This window comes from Hypomesus nipponensis, chromosome 14 (assembly GCF_054491055.1).
Source record: "Hypomesus nipponensis isolate SF chromosome 14, ASM5449105v1, whole genome shotgun sequence".
NCBI classification, from domain to species: Eukaryota; Metazoa; Chordata; class Actinopteri; order Osmeriformes; family Osmeridae; genus Hypomesus; species Hypomesus nipponensis.
In genome coordinates this window covers 1365001-1385000 of record NC_140374.1, presented here as the reverse complement: position 1 = coordinate 1385000, position 20000 = coordinate 1365001, and the positions used below count along the sequence as shown (strand labels likewise).

The window sequence follows — 20000 nt, the reverse complement described above, 5'->3', positions numbered from 1 at the left end:
TTAGAGATTACACAATGGGTTGGTCTGAAGTAGCTACATTACTCATAGGTGTAGTTTGGGCGTAACGTGCAATAAACCAATCAGAGTGTCATCTTACATTCCCTTTGAGAGCAGCGCTTGTTCCATGGTGGATTGCTATTATCACAGCGGTTCAGTCAAGACACGTGACTGATTTCAGCATTTATTCATACATATGACAAATGGTTTGACATTGGGGGAATGGATGTACATGGGGAAGCGCTCCCTGCCTTCACTGCAGCATGCATGACATGAGGCAGGGAGAAGTTAAATCTCCCACGGGGAGGACAGACAGACACCATGGAGGAGAAGGGGATGGTGGTGGGTGGCAGCAGTGCAGAACACAAAGGTAATCGAGGACGCGTGTGCGTGCATGTGACGACTTTATAGCGCCGCCTATCAAGCTAAGCCTATGGGCTGAGAACACGCTATGGGTGATATGATGAGTGCCAGGCCTGAACCTGCTTCGCTCATATTTGCCAGGCGCACGCCAGGAGCGGCTCACAGCCAAGGAGACCGACGCTCTCGTCAAGGCCGTCGTTCTCGTCATGGGAGAAGAAACGCCCCCAAATTAGCTTCGGTTAAACAGGCGTGGGAGGGAATTGCCACAATTGTTACAAATCAAATTCACATACATAGAGATTTGTCATGAAAATCTTTTTGATCATTGGCATGAAAGAAATGTTACACAGCCATACAATAAATCAAAATAATGTAACGTAGCTTTGCAGAAAGAAGACTTTAGGCTACGTTTTTCCTGGTCAGTGGCAATATTGTTTTCAGAAACTTCAAAATAGCACCATGGAACGTTTGCGCCAGAACATGCCTCCTTTTTTTGCTGAACCGCCCAAGGGAGCGCAAAGTCATTCCCTAACTTACAGACGTGCGTCTGTGGAGGGAAAAGTCCGCTTTGCGTCGAGTGCAAACTAGGAATGATACGAGTCATTGACAAAGTCAATGGGCTGGGTGCAAGATAGGGCCCTGTGTGTGTGAGCGTGTGTGTGTGAGTGTGTGCGTGTGTGTGTTACCTGTGTCCGTGAGCAGCTGCCAGGCTGTATGAGTTCATGTCTCCCTGCAGGGCAGTGGAGATGCCGTTGCGGTGTGTGGTGCCCAGCAGGGGGTCGGCCCCCCGCTCCAACAGCAGACTCACCAGCTCCAAGTTACCTGGGGGGAGACAGGACATAGTTACAGCAGGGCTGGGTGGAGACAGGACATAGTTACAGCAGGGCTGGGTGGAGACAGGACATAGTTACAGCAGGGCTGGGTGGAGACAGGACATAGTTACAGCAGGGCTGGGTGGAGACAGGACATAGTTACAGCAGGGCTGGGTGGAGACAGGACATAGTTACAGCAGGGCTGGGTGGAGACAGGACATAGTTACAGCAGGGCTGGGTGGAGACAGGACATAGTTACAGCAGGGCTGGGTGGAGACAGGACATAGTTACAGCAGGGCTGGGTGGAGACAGGACATAGTTACAGCAGGGCTGGGTGGAGACAGGACATAGTTACAGCAGGGCTGGGTGGAGACAGGACATAGTTACAGCAGGGCTGGGTGGAGACAGGACATAGTTACAGCAGGGCTGGGTGGAGACACCGTTACAGCCGGTGTGTGTGTGTGTGTACCTGCAGCAGAAGCCAGTTGTAGGGGGGTCTCAGTGTAGTTGTCCATCCCATCCTGTAGAGAGCCCTCCACACTGGCCCTGGCATCCAGGAGCAGCTGGGGGGGGGGGGTGGGGGGGTGGGGGGGTGGAGGGTTAAGTTGAGGTTGAGTGAGAGTGCAAGACCATTACATTTTATTTCACCATTCAGTGGAAAAATCATTGTAAATGAGCTGGGTTAGTTAGTAAAGAGGACGAGCCTGTTTCCCCATCAGCCGCTGTGCTTCACCTCCTCTTTAATGCATATCGACTAGGAGGGAGCCGGGGGGGCGGAGCTATTTGGATTTATCCAAAATAAGCCGTTCCGGGAAAAAACACTCGACAATCTATTGTTCCCGTTTCAGAAACCCTTTCCAGCCCCCGCAACATGGGCCGACAAGCAGGACGTTCGATAATGACACAAACGAAATCAAGAGACAAAAGAGACGGTAGCGATCTCAGGGATGACATGAGGATGGCGATCTCAGGGATGACATGAGGATGGCGATCACAGTTGTGACATGAGGATGAGGTCGTGAGGCCGTGCAGACGGAAGCAGGGGTGTCTACCTGGACGACAGGAATGTGTCCCTGCAGCACAGCGAACGTGATGGCTGTTCCCTGCCTGGTCTCGGGGAACACTGAGGGGTGTCTGTGCCCAGAGTTGGGCACCTGGGGAGGCAGGGTGGAAGAGGAGGGGAGGAAGGGGGTGGAGGAGAGGTGGTGGGGGAGAGAGATAAAGCCATTAACATCACTAGTCCACAGAACTTAGGCACACACAACAAGCAGCCATGAAGGAAATGGTTGGGGGGAGTGGGGGGGGGGGGTGAGGGGAGGGGAGAGTAGGGGGGGGGTGAGTGGGGAGTCGGGGGGGGAGGTGAGGGGGGAGTCGGGGCACCAGCCTTGTGATCAGGAGCCACCATGAACGATGCTATATTTTCCAGGATGTGACAATTACACTCCTGCAGTCAGGAACAAGTAAGACGCTATAAATTGTGACCCTCTCACTGAAACAACTGCCCATATGCAAGGCCCAGCGATGGGGGGAGTGGGATGGGGTATGTGGGATGGGGGTGGGGTGACTGGGGGGCAGTTAAGGAGTCTGCCTCTGTAGGCAGTTGACTGAGTCAGGGAGGACATCCTGTAACTGTTATTGATTCCTAATGAACAAGATTGATCTGTTCCTGCCCTGATTACACCTCAGTTTGTCTCTCTCTCTCCTGGCCTGTCTGACTCCACATCTCTCCTGGCCTGTCTGTCTCTCTCTCCTGGTCTCTCTGACTCTGTCTCTATCTCCTGGTCTCTCTGACTCTGTCTCTCTCTCTCCTGGCCTGTCTGACTCCACATCTCTCTCTGACTCTGTCTCTCTCTCTCTCCTGGTCTCTCTGACTCTGTCTCTCTCTCTCCTGGTCTCTCTGACTCTCTCTCTCTACTGGTCTCTCTGACTCTGTCTCTCTCTCCTGGTCTCTCTGACTCTGTCTCTCTCTCCTGGTCTCTCTAACTCTGTCTCTCTCTCTCTCCTGGTCTCTCTGACTCTGTCTCTCTCTCTTCTGGTCTCTCTAACTCTGTCTCTCTCTCCTGGTCTCTCTGACTCTGTCTCTCTCTCTCTCCTGGTCTCTCTGACTCTCTCTCTCTCCTGGTCTCTCTGACTCTGTCTCTCTCTCCTGGTCTCTCTGACTCTGTCTCTCTCTCTCCTGGTCTCTCTGACTCTGTCTCTTTCTCTCTCCTGGTCTCTCTGACTCTGTCTCTCTCTCCTGGTCTCTCTGACTCTGTCTCTCTCTCTCTCCTGGTCTCTCTGACTCTGTCTCTCTCTCTCCTGGTCTCTCTGACTCTGTCTCTCTCTCCTGGTCTCTCTGACTCTGTCTCTCTCTCCTGGTCTCTCTGACTCTGTCTCTCTCTCTCCTGGTCTCTCTGACTGTCTCTCTCTCCTGGTCTCTCTGACTCTGTCTCTCTCCTGGTCTCTCTGACTCTGTCTCTCTCCTGGTCTCTCTGACTGTCTCTCTCTCCTGGTCTCTCTGACTCTGTCTCTCTCCTGGTCTCTCTGACTCTGTCTCTCTCTCCTGGTCTCTCTGACTCTGTCTCTCTCTCCTGGTCTGTCTGACTTTGTCTCTCTCCTGGTCTCTCTGACTCTGTCTCTCTCCTGGTCTCTCTGACTCTCTCTCTCTCCTGGTCTCTCTGACTCTGTCTCTCTCTCTCCTGGTCTCTCTGACTCTGTCTCTCTCTCCTGGTCTCTCTGACTCTGTCTCTCTCTCTCCTGGTCTCTCTGACTCTGTCTCTCTCCTGGTCTCTCTGACTCTGTCTCTCTCTCTCCTGGTCTCTCTGACTCTGTCTCTCTCTCCTGGTCTCTCTGACTCTGTCTCTCTCCTGGTCTCTCTGACTCTGTCTCTCTCTCCTGGTCTGTCTGACTCTGTCTCTCTCCTGGTCTCTCTGACTCTGTCTCTCTCCTGGTCTCTCTGACTGTCTCTCTCTCCTGGTCTCTCTGACTCTGTCTCTCTCCTGGTCTCTCTGACTCTGTCTCTCTCTCCTGGTCTCTCTGACTCTGTCTCTCTCTCCTGGTCTGTCTGACTCTGTCTCTCTCCTGGTCTCTCTGACTCTGTCTCTCTCCTGGTCTCTCTGACTCTCTCTCTCTCCTGGTCTCTCTGACTCTGTCTCTCTCTCCTGGTCTCTCTGACTCTGTCTCTCTCTCCTGGTCTCTCTGACTCTGTCTCTCTCTCCTGGTCTCTCTGACTCTGTCTCTCTCTCTCCTGGTCTCTTTGACTCTGTCTCTCTCTCTCCTGGTCTCTCTGACTCTGTCTCTCTCTCCTGGTCTCTCTGACTCTGTCTCTCTCTCCTGGTCTCTCTGACTCACTCCCTAGCGTGCCCAGGCCGTACAGTGTTGGCCGACTGTAGTGCTGCATGGTTGTGAGAGCTGACACATGAACACAACACCAGGCTCCTCCCCTCCCCTCCCCTCCCAGTGAGCCCCAGGCCCAACACAACACTCAGTCAGCCTCCCTCTGAGGACACCACCCTGGGACACATCACAGCACACACGAACAATGACTACATTCTGCATGTCTGCTCTGGTAAGAAAGGACGTGCACTGGGGGTATGCTGGAGGCAACAGCCAGGACCCTGGAGCTCGGTCAAGCATATCACAAGTTGTTTTCAATTAATCCTTAACCGGGTGAATCATTCCAACATTAAAATAGTTATGGTCCCAGTAGCTTGAACGGTTAACAGGCGACACACCAAGGGGAGGAGCCTATAGTGCTGTGCATGCTGGGTCTGACACAACTTCTAGACTCCTTGAAGAAGCTCTTCAGATCGTCCCCGCAGCTCACCCACCACATGAGCCAAGCCCTTACTGCAGCGGCAGGACTAACCCTAACCCTGGGCCCTTTGCTGCATGTCTTCGCCTCTCTCTTTCTTCCTGTCAGATATAGCGTGATAAAGAAGGGCTCTTCCCCAGGAGTCTGGGTTAGGGCAGGATAGCCAGGATGGAGCCCCCCCCTCTGCCCCCTCCAGCCTATCCTAGGGCCACTGGAGGTGTCCAGACGTTCTTCCCAGCCCTCAGAGAACATGAATCTAACTAGGACCTCAGGGAACATGAATCTAACTAGGACCTCAGAGAACATGAATCTAACTAGGACCTCAGGGAACATGAATCTAACTAGGACCTCAGAGAACATGAATCTAACTAGGACCTCAGGGAACATGAATCTAACTAGGACCTCAGAGAACATGAATCTAACTAGGACCTCAGGGAACATGAATCTAACTAGGACCTCAGAGAACATGAATCTAACTAGGACCTCAGGGAACATGAATCTAACTAGGACCTCAGGGAACATGAATCTATCTAGGACCTCAGGGAACATGAATCTAACTAGGACCTCAGAGAACATGAATCTAACTAGGACCTCAGGGAACATGAATCTAACTAGGACCTCAGGGAACATGAATCTAACTAGGACCTCAGGGAACATGAATCTAACTAGGACCTCAGGGAACATGAATCTAACTAGGACCTCAGGGAACATGAATCTAACTAGGACCTCAGAGAACATGAATCTAACTAGGACCTCAGGGAACATGAATCTAACTAGGACCTCAGAGAACATGAATCTAACTAGGACCTCAGGGAACATGAATCTAACTAGGACCTCAGGGAACATGAATCTAACTAGGACCTCAGGGAACATGAATCTAACTAGGACCTCAGGGAACATGAATCTAACTAGGACCTCAGGGAACATGAATCTAACTAGGACCTCAGGGAACATGAATCTAACTAGGACCTCAGGGAACATGAATCTAACTAGGACCTCAGAGAACATGAATCTAACTAGGACCTCAGGGAACATGAATCTAACTAGGACCTCAGGGAACATGAATCTAACTAGGACCTCAGAGAACATGAATCTAACTAGGACCTCAGGGAACATGAATCTAACTAGGACCTCAGGGAACATGAATCTAACTAGGACCTCAGAGAACATGAATCTAACTAGGACCTCAGGGAACATGAATCTAACTAGGACCTCAGGGAACATGAATCTAACTAGGACCTCAGGGAACATGAATCTAACTAGGACCTCAGGGAACATGAATCTAACTAGGACCTCAGGGAACATGAATCTAACTAGGACCTCAGGGAACATGAATCTAACTAGGACCTCAGGGAACATGAATCTAACTAGGACCTCAGGGAACATGAATCTAACTAGGACCTCAGGGAACATGAATCTAACTAGGACCTCAGGGAACATGAATCTAACTAGCACCTCAGGGAACATGAATCTAACTAGGACCTCAGGGAACATGAATCTAACTAGGACCTCAGGGAACATGAATCTAACTAGGACCTCAGGGAACATGAATCTAACTAGGACCTCAGAGAACATGAATCTAACTAGGACCTCAGGGAACATGAATCTAACTAGGACCTCAGGGAACATGAATCTAACTAGGACCTCAGAGAACATGAATCTAACTAGGACCTCAGAGAACATGAATCTAACTAGGACCTCAGAGAACATGAATCTAACTAGGACCTCAGGGAACATGAATCTAACTAGGACCTCAGGGAACATGAATCTAACTAGGACCTCAGAGAACATGAATCTAACTAGGACCTCAGGGAACATGAATCTAACTAGGACCTCAGGGAACATGAATCTAACTAGGACCTCAGGGAACATGAATCTAACTAGGACCTCAGGGAACATGAATCTAACTAGGACCTCAGGGAACATGAATCTAACTAGGACCTCAGGGAACATGAATCTAACTAGGACCTCAGGGAACATGAATCTAACTAGGACCTCAGAGAACATGAATCTAACTAGGACCTCAGGGAACATGAATCTAACTAGGACCTCAGGGAACATGAATCTAACTAGGACCTCAGGGAACATGAATCTAACTAGGACCTCAGAGAACATGAATCTAACTAGGACCTCAGGGAACATGAATCTAACTAGGACCTCAGGGAACATGAATCTAACTAGGACCTCAGAGAACATGAATCTAACTAGGACCTCAGAGAACATGAATCTAACTAGGACCTCAGAGAACATGAATCTAACTAGGACCTCAGGGAACATGAATCTAACTAGGACCTCAGGGAACATGAATCTAACTAGGACTGTGCAGCAGGAGAGGAGGAGGAAGGAGAGAGAGGGAACAAGACAGACTGAGTTTCCTCCAGGGGAACTCGTACACAGAGACACACACACACACACAGATACACACACAAAGAAACACACACACACACAGAGACACACACACACACACGGAGACACACACACACACAGCAGGGGGAACACTGCTGGGACATTTTCTGTCTCTCTGCCGACACGACCCTCTGACCTGAACCCTAAACCACACCCCCTTCTGGTCTGGTCTGTTGGGGACCGCCTGGTCGCCATGGAGACTAACCTCACTGTTGATGTCTGCGCCGGCGTCCAGCAGCATCTGGACCATGGCCTCGTCTCCACGGACACACGCATACATCAGCGGGGTCATCCCCTAGCCAACCACAGAACACACAAGGGAGGTGAAAGGTCAGGTGAAACAGGCTCTATATTTAGTGGGTTTAGATCTCTGTTCACACGCCTGCCAGGTGAGGGAGTATGAGTGAATGTGCACTGTGCAGCCATGCACAAGAGCTCCTCTACGTGGATGATGAGAGATTCTCCAGGCTTGTGTGTGCATGTATGTGTGTGTGTCTCTGTGTGTGTGTGTGTGTGTGTGTGTGTGAGACCTGTTCGCTCATGCTGTTGATGCCCTGGCTGCCCAGCAGATTGATGGCCTGCTTCACCAGGTCAGTCCTGCCACAGCTCAACATCCTGAAGCCCAGGTCCTGCAGGAACCTGGCCTCCGTCGACGCAGCGTCCAGCTTCCGTGAAGAGCTGAAACAGTCATCCGTCCTGTGAGACAGGGGGGGAGGTATTTAAGGTGGACTGAGGGGTAAGTAGTATTTAAGATCTGGGCTTGGTTTTGACATCAAATCCCAGACGAGTGATTAAGATGACATTAAGTTGACCACAGTTTAAACTCAACCCTATAACAACGTGTATTGTATCATCTCAGGAAAAGTGCTGTACCTTACTGTTTTTGCTTAATGTTTGTATGTTTTTAGATGTGTAGATATTAACATGCTGTTTGTGTCTTTATTTTGTTCATGTTTTATGCTTTTATTGTTTGAGTTTGGATTTTTTTTTAATTGTATTCCTTACTGCACTCCTCTAATCCATAGTACCTGCCATGCAGCTACAACGATCTTGTGTCACACCGTAAACTTATCAGATAAAGATAAACAGATCAACACATCAGTTTGACTTCTGACTTTAGGTGCGCTTGATAAACACATCAGTTAGACTGCTGCCTTTGTGGCGTCCAGAGGGCGGAGCCTGACCGGAGCTGGCGCGGTTCGCAGTCGACCCCGGGCAGCAGCAGACGTGCGGCCTGTCGGACGTCGTCGCTGTCCACGGCGAAGCTGCGGCGATGCTCAGCGTGAGCCGATGCCACGCGGATCCACTCCATCAGAGGAGGCAGCACCAGGAAGGGCCTGCAGGGGGCGACAGACACACACGCTGCCTCAGTCAGACCTGCTGGCTGGGGTCAGGGAGCCTTCCTTGTGGGTCAGGGAGCCTTCCCTGTGGGTCAGGGCCGACAAGGGATCCCCTCAGGGAGGGATGATGACATTGACGTTTCCTCAAGAGCAGTTCCTGGGGGGGCACACCAAACGTTGTGCTGTAACACTTAGCCTACGTTGAACTGGTCTTATGCACCGCCCCGCAAGGACACTTAGATCTCAAGATGCCGGCTATATGGTGGTTCCCAAAATTAAGAAAAAAACTGCTGGAGGTAGGGCGTTCTCATATAGAGCACCTCTTCTCTGGAACAAATGACCTGTCTCAATTAAGGAGGCTGATACTGTTTCGACATTCAAAATTAGGTTAAAAACGTTCTTGTTTAGTTAATTCAATGACTGTTAAATGTAAGTGTGTGTATGTACCCTCTATGTAAGCCTGGTGTGTGTGTGTGTTTGTGTGTATCACATGTAAGTTTTACATGTAACATCTAGATTTTACAAGTAAACCTGTCGCTGTATATTGTTATTGTTATAGTTTCCGTTACTAGTTGGTGACAACGGGAGACGGGGCATTCTCACCCTTATTCTATAAATATAACTTATTTTAGAGTTCTCTCACCTGGAACAGATGTTCCAACCGAGGGAGGTTTCGCTGTCTTGGTGTCTAGGGCTGTCAAATTGCTGCTCTAGTCCACACTTGACCGGTGGGGATCTCATTCTATTATGACTGTATCTGTTAGCTGCTCCTGGCATTCTCTAATCCCTGCTCTCCCCTCTCTGTCCCCCTCCACACATCCCCTTTGGTGTGGGGCGTTTGAGCTGTCAGGACCTGCCTGGTCGTCGGTCTACCAACGCTGGACCTGGTCGTCAATCAGAAACCAGTCTGCATGACGGGCAACAGCAAGTCTCCCGGTCCTGTCCTAAATCTATAAAGTTCAACAATGGATTTTGGTGTTTCAAAACCCATTTACACTGTATTACTATGTTTAGCCTGTGTTCTGCTCCTCTCTTTCACCAACCGTCTCTGGAGGAGGGGATCCCTCTCTGAATTGTAAAACGGAACTGTTTTTCTGGGAGTTTTTCCTTGTCTTCCCTGAGGGTTTAGGTTGGTTGAAGGGCAGTTCTATGGGAGTATGTGAAGCCCTCTGTGACATACTTGTGTGTAAAAAGGGCTAAACAAATAAATGTTGATTTGATTTGATTAAAAACCATCATTACAAGTTCCTTCACTGCATACAATTATTATTGAAATTCCTTAGTTATGTTTACAGTGATATATTGGGGGACAACAAATCTTTTCCCAGGAGGTTCTGGGTTCGAATCTGGCCTGGGCCCTTTGCTGCATGTCTTCCCTTCTCTCTCTCTCTGCCTTTCCTGTCACACTTCACTTAAAACAACAAACAACCCCCCTGGCCGTCCCAGCAGGCTCTGGGCCTCTGAGCTCCTGGGATCAGCCTGGCTCCTCTACTGTCCTCTGGGAGACAGCATGGCTACAGGCCTGGGGCCAGCTGGGAACAATCACACCAGCAGCATCTCGCTGCTGGCATGATTCGGTATTCAAGCCTGCTCACATATTTGTCTTCGATCATCAACCTGTCACTCACTCGGGCTGTTGAGGGCGCAGGGAGAGAGGAGCACTCGTTATGCTTCCCTCAGTCCTCTGATGCAACCTTGAACCTCTTTGTTCAGATCCCTCTCTTCAGAGGAAGTGAAGTGTGGCGTTAAGCCCCGGGAGTTTTGATGATGAGGGAGTCATCATCATCATCATCATCATCATCATCATCATCATCATCATCACAGCTCAGAGCTCGTCATCAAGACACTGAGTAGAGCCCCCCCCCCCTCCCCATCCATGCCATGCCATCAGGGACTGAGAGCAGAGAGACAGGTGACAGGCTGGAGCAGAGAGACAGGTGACAGGCTGGAGCAGAGAGACAGGTGACAGGCTGTGGCAGAGAGACAGGTGACAGGCTGGAGCAGAGAGACAGGTAACAGGCTGGAGCAGAGAGACAGGTGACAGGCTGGGGCAGAGAGACAGGTGACAGGCTGGAGCAGAGAGACAGGTGACAGGCTGGAGCAGAGAGACAGGTGACATGCTGGAGCAGAGAGACAGGTAACAGGCTGGAGCAGAGAGACAGGTGACAGGCTGGAGCAGAGAGACAGGTGACAGGCTGGAGCAGAGAGACAGGTGACAGGCTGGGGCAGAGAGACAGGTGACAGGCTGGAGCAGAGAGACAGGTGACAGGCTGGAGCAGAGAGACAGGTGACAGGCTGGAGCAGAGAGACAGGTGACAGGCTGGAGCAGAGAGACAGGTGACAGGCTGGGGCAGATCTGTTCAGTAGGTCATCTTTCCTTACAGTGCTCAGAGCTGCAGATGTGAGAGGGCGAGAGACCTTAGGGGAACAGCAGCTGTGAGCTTCCTCTCTCTCTCTTTCTCCATGACAGGTAATAAAGCCTGGAGGCCCACAGGGCCGGAAAGCTGCTAAGCATCGCCTGTCAGACACACTGATAGTCTCTCTCTCTCTCTCTCTCTCTGTCTCTCTCTATGTCTCTCTCCCTCTCTCTCTCTTTAACTCTCTCCCTTTCCTTCTCTCTACCTCTCTTTACCACTCTATTCTACCGCTCTCTCATATCCTAAAAAGCACAAATTGCAAATACATGTGGACAGCTAATTTGTCAAAAAATGTGGTTTGTTTTTTATACCAGGGAGATGGAGAGGAGAGGGAGGTGTGTGTGTGTGTGTCAGGGAGGTGTGTGTGTGTGCCCTGGTTGGAGCCAGAGTGTTTTGAATCGACACTATGGAAACGTTACGTAACCTTTTTAAACAAGGCCGCCATACATCAACACAACAGCTGCCATCAAACCACTGTCGTCACTGACACCAGTGCATGTGAGTGTCCCTTCCACCAGCCCCACCCTCGAGCTCGCTCTCTGCTGTCTACAGGCCCGGAGACCTCTCTATAACCCCCCCAGCACCAGCACCAGCAGGGGGGCTGGGCAGTGTGGGGAGTGCCGTCTGCTGGACGGCCACGCCCGTTCCTGCTTGCTTGGGGCATCGGGAGGTTCTCACCTCTCCGTCTGCAGGGTGACCTTGGAAGGTTCCACGTTGGGGTTCTCCCACTCCATGTGGGGGCAGTGCATGAAGTAGCAGAGGGTGTAGAGCGCCTCGGGGTCCCAGTGAACCCCACAGCTCCCCTGGTGGTGAGGAGTGCTGTTGCTGTGCACCTTCACCTGCAGGGGCTGGAGATGGTGCATGGCCCTCGACACCAGATCACCTGCATGACACACACACACACACACACACACATACATACACATATATATGTACACACACACATACATACACACACGTATATACACACGCATACATATATACATACACACAGACACGTGCACACACGCGCAAACAGAGAAGAGAGAGAAAGGGGATATTTTGGTCACATCCTGTAAAGCAGATGACAGCGTGGCCTCTCTCTCTGTCCTCACCAGCCCCCACACCCTGTGTGTCACAGCACTTCTGCTGCTCTGCATGGCAGACAGGCAGACAGGCAGACAGCCAGACAGGCAGACAGCCAGACAGCCAGACAGGCAGACAGCCAGACAGGCAGACAGCCAGACAGGCAGACAGCCAGACAGCCAGACAGGCAGACAGCCAGACAGCCAGACAGCCAGACAGGCAGACAGGCAGACAGCCAGACAGCCAGACAGCCAGACAGGCAGACAGCCAGACAGCCAGACAGCCAGACAGCCAGACAGCCAGACAGGCAGACAGCCAGACAGCCAGACAGGCAGACAGCCAGACAGCCAGACAGCCAGACAGGCAGACAGGCAGACAGCCAGACAGGCAGACAGCCAGACAGCCAGACAGGCAGACAGGCAGACAGCCAGACAGCCAGACAGCCAGACAGGCAGACAGCCAGACAGCCAGACAGCCAGACAGGCAGACAGGCAGACAGGCAGACAGGCAGACAGCCAGACAGCCAGACAGGCAGACAGCCAGACAGCCAGACAGGCAGACAGCCAGACAGCCAGACAGCCAGACAGGCAGACAGCCAGACAGCCAGACAGCCAGACAGCCAGACAGGCAGACAGCCAGACAGCCAGACAGCCAGACAGCCAGACAGGCAGACAGGCAGACAGGCAGACAGCCAGACAGCCAGGGTTCATCACTGCCCCCCCCCCCCTCTCTTGTTTCCTCCCACCATGCAGTGGTCGTTCCACTCTACATCAGCACTCTGAATCTGTCTCAACAGGAAGGAAACATGAATATTCTCTTGACTCTTCTACTCTTGACTCTGTAATGGCTGGCTCAGGATCTGAGTTGTGATTATGAGACTCAGGGAGACACGGCCCAAACAGCTGCAGGGAACACCAGCCGAGGGAAGTGTCCCTTCCTCTCTCTCAGTGGTACGACCTTTCTGGACCTTTCTGTATCCTTTGAGGCTGAAGGGGGAAGGCAGGAGAGAGGAGGTGAGGAGGGGGAGGGTGCTTCAAAGAGAAAGGACAACATCAATAGTCTTTTCATTAAGAGATTCAAGCTGCTAATCAATATCTCATCCTACCAGGACCCATCATCTGCAGCACCAGAGACCAGAGACAGGGGAGGCAGGGAGACAGGGGAGGCAGGGAGACAGGGGAGGTAGGGAGACAGGGGAGGTAGGGAGACAGGGGAGGGCAGGGAGACAGGGGAGGCAGGGAGACAGGGGAGGTAGGGAAACAGGGGAGGGCAGGGAGACAGGGGAGGCAGGGAGACAGGGGAGGTAGGGAGACAGGGGAGGCAGGGAGACAGGGGAGGCAGGGAGACAGGGGAGGGCAGGGAGACAGGGGAGGCAGGGAGACAGGGGAGGTAGGGAGACAGGGGAGGTAGGGAGACAGGGGAGGGCAGGGAGACGGGGGAGGCAGGGAGACAGGGGAGGCAGGGAGACAGGGGAGGTAGGGAGACAGGGGAGGGCACTGAAACAGGGGAGGCAGGGAGACAGGGGAGGCAGGGAGACAGGGGAGGGCAGGGAGACAGGGACACAGGGGAGGCAGGGAGACAGGGGAGGTAGGGAGACAGGGAGACAGGGGAGGCAGGGAGACAGGGGAGGTAGGGAGACAGGGGAGGGCAGGGAGACAGGGGAGGCAGGGAGACAGGGGAGGCAGGGAGACAGGGAAGGGCAGGGAGACAGGGGAGGCAGGGAGACAGGGGAGGTAGGGAGACAGGGGAGGCAGGGAGACATGGGAGGGCAGGGAGACAGGGGAGGCAGGGAGACAGGGGAGGCAGGGAGACAGGAGAGGCAGGGAGACAGGGGAGGGTAGGGAGACAGGGGAGGTAGGGAGACAGGGGAAGCAGGGAGACAGGGGAGGCAGGGAGACAGGGGAGGCAGGGAGACAGGGGAGGGCAGGGAGACAGGGGAGGGCAGGGAGACAGGGGAGGTAGGGAGACAGGGGAGGCAGGGAGACAGGGGAGGCAGGGAGACAGGGGAGGGCAGGGAGACAGGGGAGGGCAGGGAGACAGGGGAGGCAGGGAGACTCTGAGGGTTCAGTCTCTGCTCACCAGGAACACAACTTTGTTTATTTATCAATTTGGTTTAGATTTATTGCAGAGTTGGCACTGTGCGGGCTCTTCTCTTAAACAGGTGTCTCCTCTGTTGAGGTGCCATGCTCTGAGGGCTGGTGTGCAGTGAGCTGGGCCTGACTATCACACTGAAGCAGACCACTAAGCTGCTGCTAAGCTGCTGCTAATTACATCAATCTGACCCTTTTAGTTTCCCAATTGTTTTCTGAACAATCAATAGGCTGTTTGCAGTAATTATATAACATCAACACGAAAGCCTGGCCCCTATGTGGAAACCAACCACATCAGAGCTTAGCTAGGCGGTGGTCAGGATGGTTTCTCTTTGTTTCCTTTCCTTGCAGATGTTTTGTGAGGGTCACATGCAATCTGGAAACAGACAGAGGGAGAGAGGGATGGAGAGATGGAGGGATGGAGGGATGGAGGGAGAGAGGGATGGAGAGATGGAGGGATGGAGGGAGAGAGGGATGGAGGGATGGAGGGAGAGAGGGATGGAGAGATGGAGGGATGGAGGGATGGAGGGATGGAGGGATGGAGGGAGAGAGGGAGAGAGAGATGGAGGGATGGAGGGAGAGATGGAGGGAGAGAGAGATGGAGGGAGAGAGGGATAGAGAGAGGGATGGAGAGATGGAGGGAGAGATGGAGGGAGAGATGGAGGGAGAGAGGGATGGAGAGATGGAGGGAGAGATGGAGGGAGAGAGGGATGGAGAGATGGAGGGAGAGAGGGATGGAGAGATGGATGGAGAGATGGAGGGAAAGAGGGATGGAGAGATGGAAGGATAGAGAGATGGAGGGATGGAGAGATGGATGGAGAGAGGGAAGGAGAGATGGAGGGAGAGATGGATGGATACAGGCCTGGCTGGGTCATCAAAGCTGACAGCCACAGTCCTCCTTCAGAGAATGCCATTTCAAATATGCTAATCTGGCATTTAACTGGCAAGCAGTGAGACAGAACGAACAAAGAGTGAAATCAGAAGGTTTATGAACGAGAGCTCAAATGCCTTTAGAGAGGCTCCACCTGGGGAAGAAACAGGCTGTGCTGAGGAGGGAGACGGCTCGAGTTAGTAAGATGATCTGTTCCTTCTGTCTGCAGCATGTCTGTCTGTCTCTCTCTCTGTTTGTCCTCCTCAGCCAGGCTGTCACAATCTGCTTCTCTCCATCTTCCTCTCCTTCCCCCCTCTCTCTCTCTCTCTCTCTCTCTCTCTCTCTCTCTCACTCTCCATCTTCCTCTCTTTATCTCCTTCCCCTCTCTCTCTCTTTCTCTCTCTTTCCTCTCTCTCTCTTCTTCCTCTCTCTTTCTGTCTCTATCTTCCTCCCTTTCTCTCCTCCTTCCCCTCTCTCTCTCATTTTCCTCTCTCCTTCCTCTCTCTCTCTTTCCTCTCTCTCTCCTTGCTCTCTGTCTCTCTTTCCTCTCTCTCTTTCCTCTCTCTCTCTCTCTCTCTCTTTCTTCTCTCTCTTCTTCCTTTCTCTTTCTCCATCTTCCGCTCTCTCTCCATCTTCCTGTCTCTCTCCTTACACTCTCTGTCTTTCCTTCCTCTCTCTATCTTCCTCTTCCTCTTTTCTCCTTTACCTCAGATAATGTAGACACTTTCGGCTTTTCGGCTTTTCTTGATTATTCATCTTTGCAGATTGAACCTCTGCACAACCCCTCCCAGGCCTCACACAGTGTTTGGTACAGACGTCCTGATTGCTGTCCCCTCAGAGCGATCACAGAGGAGGGGGTTTGCTCTGATCCCCCTGTGTCTGGGAAAGATGACCCAGTGACAACTAATACAGCGTGTTAATGACTGGAGCAGTGTGTGTTCTGGTGATGACTGTTTACACACTGATGACACACTGATGACACACTGATGACATCACAGACCAGCGGGGGATACAATAGCCTGTCAACGCTCATGACAAGAGAGGATCATGACTTGTTAGGAAGGGAGAGAGAGAGAGAGAGAGAGAGAGAGAGAGAGAGAGAGAGACACACACATACAGACTCGCACACACTCTCACACATGCACACACGCACACACTCACACACACACACACACACACACTCACCCTCACACCCTCACACCCTCACACACACACACACACGCACACACCCTCACACACACACACACACACACACACACACACACACATGTGCAGATGACTCACTCAGCTCGGAGATGCTTCCCACTCGTGTGGTCAGCAGGCAGTGTTCTACAGAGCGCAGCTCTGATTGGCTGTAGGCGTGTCCCTCTGAACTGCTGCCTGGACGCTGGTCTCTGTGGAGGGTCAGGCTCTCTGGTAGGCTCAGCACTCCTGGAGGAGGGGGAGAGGGGGGAGGGAGGGAGGGGGGGGGACAGAGAATGGCCCAGGGGAAAAAGTGAAGTGGGGGGGGGGGGGGGGAATAGACTGTTAGTAATCACAGAATGTCTTATGAAAATCATCACCACTGTGGTTTTGATGGCTGAAAGACAACCAGAGGTCCCTGCTGTCTGTCCAGTGAACCCAGGGCAGGGCGGCAGCCATCTTGGCCAAGCGTAGAGGACGGTGTTGTCCTGGTGTCAGGTTTCTGCCTCTGCCAGCAGTACAGGGAACAAGCCAAGCCAGGCTCAGTCGATCACAGACTGTGTAACTGTTTACTGTTTACATGAGCCAGTGGAAGACGACAGACAAGAGCAAATCCTTACACCCCCTTTCACTAGTCTAACCTTTAACTTAATGATAATAATAGGATTTGAATGTGTGACCTCTTGATCTTCTGGCTGGTGCTGAGCCAAAGGCAGTGACTCCCAGCTTCCACACAGAAGGTCACTCACTCTAAGAAGGGCTTGTTAGAAGCTCCCTCTGTTTAAACGCTGCTGAGTCCATCAAGGTGCCACAGGCAGCAGAGAAGGTGGCAGCTTGTCTGAGTGTCTGGAAAACCAACCGCTTGTGACGACCTCTGCTGTCCTGCTCTCTGCTCTAAGACCTGGTCACTGTGAGGAACAGCTTAGCTGCCTGCTCTCTGCTCTTAGACCTGGTCACTGTCAGGAACAGCTTAGCTGCCAGGGAGGTTCTCACCATCAGAGAAGCTGTTCTGGGCTGATGTTGCATAAACATGTAGTGCGAGGATGAAAATGGTGTACAAAAAGTAAATAAATGCAAAACACAGTATTAGAAGAATAGTGGGGAAGAAAATGTTGTCGTGCTGCAAGGTTTCAGTCGTGATGGAGGTTGACTAGCTGGTCGTCAGGGAGACTGACTAGCTGGTCGTCAAGGAGGCTGACTGGCTGGTTGTGATGGAGGCTGAGTAGCTGGTTGTCAGGGAGGCTGACTGGCTGGTTGTCAGGGAGGCTGACTGGCTGGTTGTCAGGGAGGCTGACTAGCTGGTTGTCAGGGAGGCTGACTAGCTGGTTGTGATGGAGGCTGACTAGCTGGTTGTGATGGAGGCTGACTGGCTGGTTGTCAGGGAGGCTGACTAGCTGGTTGTCAGGGAGGCTGACTAGCTGGTTGTGATGGAGGCTGACTGGCTGGTCGTCAGGGAGGCTGACTAGCTGGTTGTCAGGGAGGCTGACTGGCTGGTTGTCAGGGAGGCTGACTGGCTGGTTGTCAGGGAGGCTGACTAACTGGTTGTCAGGGAGGCTGACTGGCTGGTTGTCAGGGAGGCTGACTAGCTGGTTGTGATGGAGGCTGACTGGCTGGTCGTCAGGGAGGCTGACTAGCTGGTTGTCAGGGAGGCTGACTAGCTGGTTGTCAACACAGGCAGGAGAACACAACACTGCTACCAGGACTGACCCCCAACACAGGCAGGAGAACACAACACTGCTACCAGGACTGACCCCCAACACAGGCAGGAGAACACAACACTGCTACCAGGACTGACCCCCAACACAGGCAGGAGAACACAACACTGCTACCAGGACTGACCCCCAACACAGGCAGGAAAACACAACACTGCTACCAGGACTGACCCCCAACACAGGCAGGAGAACACAACACTGCTACCAGGACTGACCCCCAACACAGGCAGGAGAACACAACACTGCTACCAGGACTGACCCCCAACACAGGCAGGAGAACACAACACTGCTTCAACTGTGGTTGGAAAGCCATGTCCTCCAGGATCCTCAGCAGTGAAACCATGTCCTCCCCCTGATGTTTACCAGAGAAGGAAGCAGCTTTCTCCAGCAGGAGGAGGTCTCTGAGACTTTCATGTGCTCTCAGGCCTGGCTGCTGGGTTTGCTGTGGCAGGAATGCAGCTTTAAACATTACGAGCAGCAGGAGGGAAGCCTGGCATCTCTCTATCCACACACACACTCCCTCAAACACACCCACACACACATCCTCAAACACACACACACACAAATCCCCAAACACACACACACTCCCTCAAACACACACACAGTCCCTCAAACGCACACACACTCCCTCAAACACACACACACTCCCTCAAACACACACACACACACATCCTCAAACACACACACACACAAATCCCCAAACACACACACACTCCCTCAAACACACACACAGTCCCTCAAACACACACACACTCCCTCAAACACACACACAGTCCCTCAAACACACACACACTCCCTCAAACACACACACACACACACACACTCCCTCAAACACACACACAGTCCCTCAAACACACACACACTCCCTCAAACACACACACACACACACACTCCCTCAAACACACCCTCAAACACACACATACAGGAAAGGAGAAGGGAGGGGAAGAATTGAGGAGAGTAGAGGAGGATCTGTTGCTAGCCATGAGACAGCACTCTCCTCCTGGGGAGACTGCTGTGAATCCTTCTCCTCCCTCCGCTCTTTGCTTTCTCCAAATCCCTAGGAATCCCTCCGACTGTCTCTCCTTGGCTGTCCTTCAGTCACCGCCCTGGTCTGGGGTCTTCTGGAGAGACTTCACACAGGATTTCAGAGGGTCTGGATCACTGGAGCAGGTTGGAAGCCAGGAAAGCTGTTCACACAGCTGAGCCCAAGGTACAGTCCAATGTCAAGACTACTGAGAAGTTCTGAAGGTTCTGAAGCCAGCCGTTCTGCTGCCTCCAGTCTGAGCGTGTGTGAACCGGAGCATGTAGGCCTGCCACGCACCAACCTGTAGGAGGCGCTGATCCACAATGGCTGAACAGTTAAGACGCCTGTTTATGTCCAGCGTCCTGATGTTGAAACGTCCCCGATGATGATGAAGTGATACAGTCATCAGCAGGACAGCTGAGAGCGTGAGATCAGGCAATTACACACACACACAACATTTCACACACCGGAGCCCTGACCTTAGTGGTGTGTGTGTGTGTGTCTGTGCTAGGCCAGCGCTGCAGAGCCAGTTGACAGTCAGGCTGCTCCCAGGCTTGGTCCGGGCAAGGTGACTCTCTCTCCCTCCCTCTCTCTCTCTCTCTCTCTCTCTCTCTCTCTCCCTCTCTCTCTCTCTCTCTCTCTCTCTCTCTCTCTCTCTCTCTCTCTCTCTCTCTCTCTCTCTCTCTCTCTCTCTCTCTCTCTCTCCCCTCCCTCCCTCCCTCCCTCCCTCCCTCCCTCCCTCCCTCCCTCCCTCCCTCCCTCTCTCCCTCCCTCTCTCTCTCTCTCTCTCTCTCTCTCTCTCTCTCTCTCTCTCTCTCTCTCTCTCTCTCTCTCTCTCTCTCTCTCTCTCTCTCTCTCTCTCTCTCTCTCTCTCTCTCTCCTCCTGCTAAGTAGGGGGGGGCACCAAACGTGAGCTACGTTAAACTTC

General features: G+C 52.5%; 1 protein-coding gene across 1 annotated transcript in view; it reads right to left on the bottom strand.

The window, feature by feature from the left end:
* The window catches only part of LOC146258095 (ankyrin repeat- and BTB/POZ domain-containing protein 3-B-like), a 55443-nt gene that overhangs the window by 6180 nt on the left and 29263 nt on the right, over positions 1-20000 (bottom strand). The window contains 8 exon segments of the mRNA XM_084671600.1: positions 1047-1182; positions 1642-1735; positions 2225-2326; positions 7577-7666; positions 7902-8067; positions 8556-8708; positions 11807-12011; positions 16439-16585. Coding sequence (XP_084527726.1) covers positions 1047-1182; positions 1642-1735; positions 2225-2326; positions 7577-7666; positions 7902-8067; positions 8556-8708; positions 11807-12011; positions 16439-16585 — 1093 coding nt within the window.